Genomic DNA, 5,641 nt, shown 5'->3' with positions numbered 1-5,641 from the left:
TAAGCAAAGAAATGCTTCTCTTTAAAATCAATTGCGAAGTTGCAAATCGTCAAGACCGATCGATTACGGCACTGTTTTTTTTTTTTTCGAATAAGATGATAACGCAATTCTATGATAACGCAATTCTGAAGGCTTAATCTTCGTGCTCTAGTCTAAAAGCGAATGGATATTGCGACTGCCCGAGCCTTCGGCTACGCAAGTTTGGGTATACGGGAAAGCACAGCTATAAAGTCCCAAACACCCCGGCTTTGTGTACAGTCAACGACAAAAGTTTACGCACCACGGGATCTCGGTAACGTTCAATTTCCAAGCAGTCTGTAACAGAAGCGAGTAAAAACGTGCATCACAATGTTGTTGGCGTATACCAGTAGAGGCTGTAAATGCGAATACCGGTCTGCGTTGGGGTGAGGCTGCGGAGATATTGCAGATCCCGTGGTCCGTAAAATTTATTCACTGTACGTTACTGCTTCCGAAGACGGCCTGCACAGAGCTGCTGCTTTTCCCAGTCATATTTGATAAATATAGATTGTAACCCTTGATGGAATAAAGCAGCACGTCCCATGAGCATGGCAAACGAGTACGCAACTCATCAAATATGGTATTTTCACTAGCACCATGCCAAGAATTTGCAAAGAATGCATATGCAGCATCCCGCAATTAAATTTCGGCACGCGTAGTGAACATATCTTTTTGCCCAGCTCTGCTTGCGGAAACAAGCTTGCTAGGCCGCGTTCTGATCAACCATCCTTGAGCAACGATCAAGGTTAGTTGTCTCCGAGGGCTACCTGTTGAAATAATAAGAGCGAATCTGTTGATCATGTGTATATGTAGCACTTCCCTATTCATTGCATTTTATTTGTCGGCGTGATTCAGCATCCCGTTCCAGAATCAAGCTGGGGCTGCTGGAAGGACGAGTAAGCGCACACTTTCGTTGCTCGGGCAACGATACTTCGCACCTGCCCAATCGGGACCTCTGGTGCCGTAGCGTTGTTAGCGTGGCTCTGCGTTGGGAAAGGCTAAGTACGTGGATGCGAGGGAGTGTCGTCCGACGGCATTTTCTCGCGCCTACGTCGACGCGATGCCGTGGGTCAAAAGATCAAGCAGGCACACACAGCCGAGCACACTCAAGCTGTCAAGCTGTAGTCCTTCGTGGCACTCGACTGCTGCTTACGGACTCTATATAGACTCGTCTTCCTGTCATCGACGTGAGTGATCCGTTGCCGCGCTCGTCTAGCCTATGTCGTCATTTGAGTGCAGACTGAGCCTTGAGGGTCTCCGGTAGGACTGGTTCTTCTTGTACTCCTGGCACGGCTGCGGTCCCGAAGGTAGCGACTGACCGCCTTGCTGGCCGATTCCGCCACCCGCGCCGCTGGTTCCGTGTATGACGGTGATGGGCACGACCCTCTCGTTCTCGATCAGCGGCGGGTCCTTCATGGGCACGTCTACCGTCAGAAAGCCATCCTCGGTGAGGGAGCACGAGACGCGGTCGGAGTCCGCGCCGTCCGGCAGCAGGTATCGGCGCGTGAACTCCTTGACGATGATGCCCTTGCGGCCACGGTCCTCTGTGCGCACAGCCTGGATGACGGCGTGCTTGCCGCACGTCTTCACCGTCAGGTCCTCGGGGTTGAACTGCCGCACGTCGAGCACGACCTTGAACTGCGCGAAGGTCGAGAGGCGGCAGTGTGGGAGCGATCGGCACTTGCAACGCGCCGCAGGCGTTAACTACACTTTCGGCCGAAAACATTCTCCGAGCACACGGTGCCAATAGCACAAGCACGCGCCATTCACTTACGAAATCTTCGCCGGGAAACCGGCATGCTGCTGAAGTTCTTTTATTTAGTAAGAATACACAATTACCCATTTTCAGACCTTTACTCCTTCACACCTATATATAAACTAGAACGGGTGGGGAGGATAGTAGTATTCTGTTAAGCGAATAGATTTTGATTGCGCTACAAGTACTGCATATTGATAAGTGGAAGAGGCGACGGTCATCTACATGCCGAAATCAAGATACTTTTTATGTTTACAAACAGAGTTCCCGAAAGACTAAGCCTTGTTTCACAAGTCAAGTTACAATAGGCTACAAATATATCGAAGTTTCCAGTTGGTACCTGTTATGCTTTATAGTTACAATGTCTGACAAGTGCATTTTGCTCCTATGTACAAGAAAGCTGCATACTCATTGAGCTTGACACATGGGACACACCACGAACGTGTGCATATATAGTATACTATGGGACAAAATAATTTTTTCTTGGCTAACTTGGCTGTCAGAAATGCACGACCGGAAGTTTTCTGGGTTCATGAACGCACTGCTGCAACAGCGCGAAAAAAAAAAAAAAAAAGCGTCCGCCTTTCCGACACGTTTGATTCAATGTGGTGCAGGAAAGTATAATATGGACAAACGCGCCCTTATCGCCACTCATGCGCAGATCCTCGGTATACATGTGCCATTACCCACATTTCTAACTGTGACTTAACAGATGCATTTTCGAAGCAAGCATGTAATCGTAGGTTAACAATGATGCGCGCTTTAGCGAACTTAGCCCTCAAATAAGAAAACGCATTATATTCACGAGAGTTCTAAGCTGGGCTGGTCGGTTTATGTTCAACATGGCGAACTGCGCAGACAATGGAACTACAGTGACACGAACGTGCATCTGTCCTTCACGTCCCGTCGTCTGAACTGTTCGCCGAGTCGAGCTACTCAGCCGGGGCTTTCCCAGAGTCTTTCTCCTGTGGTCACTTTCAGCACACGTTGACTGGTTGAACCACTACTATAGGATGTTCATTGATGCAGCACATCTTCCTTGAGCAGTGTTCATACCGCCCACATAGAAAAAGAAGAAAAATAAAATAATAAATGCGTAGCACGGACGAAATGAAAATGTTTTCAGGAAGCCCAACAGATCGCTTCCGTCGACCATTCTTCCACGCACGCTCAGTTTGTTTTTCGCCTGTCACCGTCCCTCCAGTTTTGCGACCGTGTATCGTGGCGCGCAACAGTGTTTCATTCCTCCTCCTCAGAAGAGAAGGAAATATTGGGAGGTCGGCGTGTACCCAACTGCCCCCCCCCCCCCCCCCCCTCCTCTTTTTTCGTACGCGCTCACCTGTGTGGAGGACGGGTGAGACTGGCAGAGCTTGTCCCCCGCTGACGAGGGAGGCGGCGAGACCGACGCGCTGCGGTAGTCGTCCGCCGTCGCGAACCTGTGGCTGCTGCCGTAGCGACCCCGGCTGGCGCTCTTGGGCCGGCGCCGACCCGCATTGCGGCAGTGAGGGTACTGCTGGTGCGGCTCGAGGTCGTCGAAGCTGCGCGCCGCGCCGACCAGCCGCTTGTGGTTCTCCCGCGAGCCGTCGTGACAACACTGGCTGCACCGGCACCGGTGCCGCTGCGTGGGTCGTTTAAGAGAAATGCAGATCTGATGCACGTGTTCGAAGCTATAGGCGAAGCAAAGGTCTCGTGGAGCTGTTGAAATTCAGTGCTTTAAAACTGATCTTTTTTCTGCACCGCAAGTTTTGCAGCATGGCGATGCAAAGGTGAGCTATAGTTGGGAAGCAACAAAAGAACAGTGCGCTAACGAGACAAGCGTCCTTGTATTTCGCGTTCAGTTTCCGCGCAGTTCTTCTCGTGACATCACGTATACCAGTTTACAGATACATAAAATCTTATACCATATACAAGTTTCTTGCTATCAATTTTCGCGCCGTTCTTTTTTTTTTTTTTTTTTTTTTCGTTTCTTCTTGCGATATTGGGCGCCGTCGAAGCATCACGAACGAACAAAAGTGCATATGGGGAGAGTAGCACGTGAAAAAAATCGCACGCATTGAAAACTGGCCTTCAGTCTCGGGTACTGGGAGATTATTTGTGTTGTTGTACCAGATCATGGAGCATGATCCCTTAGTTACCCTTAGTGGATAACTTCACAGCGTACAAAGGGGTAAAGCATGGCAACATAATTACCGCCCCTGCAGCCAAGAGACCAAGTTGGCCTCCCGTATGTGTACGCATATATACTAAATAAGATGAACGTGCGGTGCCAAGGGCTTTTTAGCCGTATTTGAATGTCGTTTTGGTCGGGACTGTTGACTTCGGGCTTTGCAACGTCTATCAATTGCGATTGTGGGACATGGCAGATGCATTGTTTCCATGGCTCATCTACTTCACGGCGGATGGAACAAGCGCTGGCCATGCAATTGGTTGGTTCATCAGCGCTATTTTGTTTCCTCCAACTGACCCGCATGCGAGCAAGCAACCCTGCCGCGGGACTGGAATCGTATAATGTTTACTTCGCGATCATCTCTATATCCGAAGAATAAAAGAAATGTTACATTAAGGAATTGTGTACGTCATGCTGCAACGGCTGCTAATGTCGCCACTGTTTGTCGCCGCTTTTTGTCATCCGTCTGTCAGTGGATGTAGTGTCGGCAGCCGGCATATAGGAGTTCCGGAAAAGAGTTGCAGGCAGTGTCCTATGATTGATGTCACGTGACGCGCGCCACCGCTCCTTTTTATCGTCGGGCAGCGGAGCGGCGGCGCAGCCTGTAGTCGAGGCAGTGACCACATGAGGTCTGTGCTAAGTTAGGTTAGGTCAGTTTACAAGACCGATTTGCCGGCTGCCAGCCCAGCTTCAACCAACCAATTAATGCTTATTTCAGTTGTAACAATTTCGGTTGCTTCAATTTCGTAACAATATGCCGGCAGCAGGCACGTGTTCGCTTCCAGCTATAAGGGCTTGACCGCCGGCAACTTTTCGTCGGCGCTTTATTCTGCCAGTTTCCGTAACAATTGAAAAGCGCGGGCATATTCTATTCAGGTTGATTTTAAGAATGCTTCCCCCGTACGCTGCCTATCGTTTACCTTTTCCTTGCTCACCGGCCGGCTCTTAGGACTAGCCTGGGCCGTCGTCCTACACCGTATATATACATGACAACCATTACCTGCGATGAGCGGCGGCCGAGCGGGGTTGGCCCGCCGTCTTGCCGCGAGCAGTTGGAACCGCTGGGAGGCCCCTTTCGCCACATGGTCGCCAGCTCGCCGGCGGGGCTGTTGCAGCGGCGACTGGCGAAGGGCTGCGGACCACTGCCGCGGGCGGGCACCGCTGAGGACGAGCAGCCGGAGGTGCCGGCCTCCGTGCTCCAGACACGACCTTGGCTGGCGTGCTGCTGCTGCTGCTGCTGCACGACGGGCCGGCGACGCCCGCTCCTTCTCCTGGCAGCGCGAGGCCACGGCCGCCGCGAGCTTCTTCTTCCTCGTCTTCTTCCGCATATATTTACAAGATGGCGTACCCAACAGAAGGGCAACCCGCCGTTGTGGCCTAGTGGCTTTGTCGCTGCGCTGCTAAGCCCGCGGGGGGCGCGGGATCAAATCACGGGTGCGAAATGCGAGAACGCCCATGTACCGTAGATTTTGGGCACGTCAAGGAACCCGGGAAAGTCAAAATTAATCCAGAGCCCCCCACTATGGTGTGCCTCATAATAACATCGCGGCTTCGGCACGTAAAGTCCAAGAATATTTTTTTTTATGATAGAGAAGGGCATGAATTGCCGCGGTAAAGTTTCTTGGTTCGATTTGTGAATGGTGGGCGTTACCTACTTTTCTGTCAAAACTCGGCAGTCGATCGATCCATGACCGAAGATG

The 5,641-nt window shown here is 51.2% G+C and overlaps 1 protein-coding gene across 1 annotated transcript; it reads right to left on the bottom strand.

Moving 5' to 3' along the window:
• Nucleotides 1–669: 669 nt before the first annotated feature.
• Nucleotides 670–5,352, bottom strand: LOC119462074 (heat shock protein beta-1). Its single transcript, XM_037723422.2, has 3 exons — nucleotides 4,942–5,352; nucleotides 3,114–3,392; nucleotides 670–1,656 (listed from the first exon to the last, which is right to left on the bottom strand). Exons 1-3 carry the CDS (start codon nucleotides 5,023–5,025, stop codon nucleotides 1,231–1,233), a joined length of 789 nt encoding a protein of 262 aa, XP_037579350.2. The 5' UTR covers nucleotides 5,026–5,352; the 3' UTR covers nucleotides 670–1,230.
• Nucleotides 5,353–5,641: the final 289 nt, after the last annotated feature.

The sequence above is a fragment of the Dermacentor silvarum genome, chromosome 8 (genome assembly GCF_013339745.2).
Source record: "Dermacentor silvarum isolate Dsil-2018 chromosome 8, BIME_Dsil_1.4, whole genome shotgun sequence".
NCBI lineage: Eukaryota > Metazoa > Arthropoda > Arachnida > Ixodida > Ixodidae > Dermacentor > Dermacentor silvarum.
The sequence above is the reverse complement of the archived record's forward strand: the minus strand, read 5'-3'. Positions and strand labels throughout refer to the sequence as shown.

Coding starts and splice junctions, on each gene's coding strand:
- LOC119462074 (XM_037723422.2), bottom strand. CDS start 5,025: ATGTGGCGAAAGGGGCCTCCCAGCGGTTCCAACTGCTCGCGGCAAGAC. Junction 3,393..4,941: donor TCGGCCGCCGCTCATCGCAG/GTAATGGTTGTC, acceptor CGACCCACGCAG/CGGCACCGGTGCCGGTGCAG. Junction 1,657..3,113: donor CTCACCCGTCCTCCACACAG/GTGAGCGCGTAC, acceptor ACCTTCGCGCAG/TTCAAGGTCGTGCTCGACGT.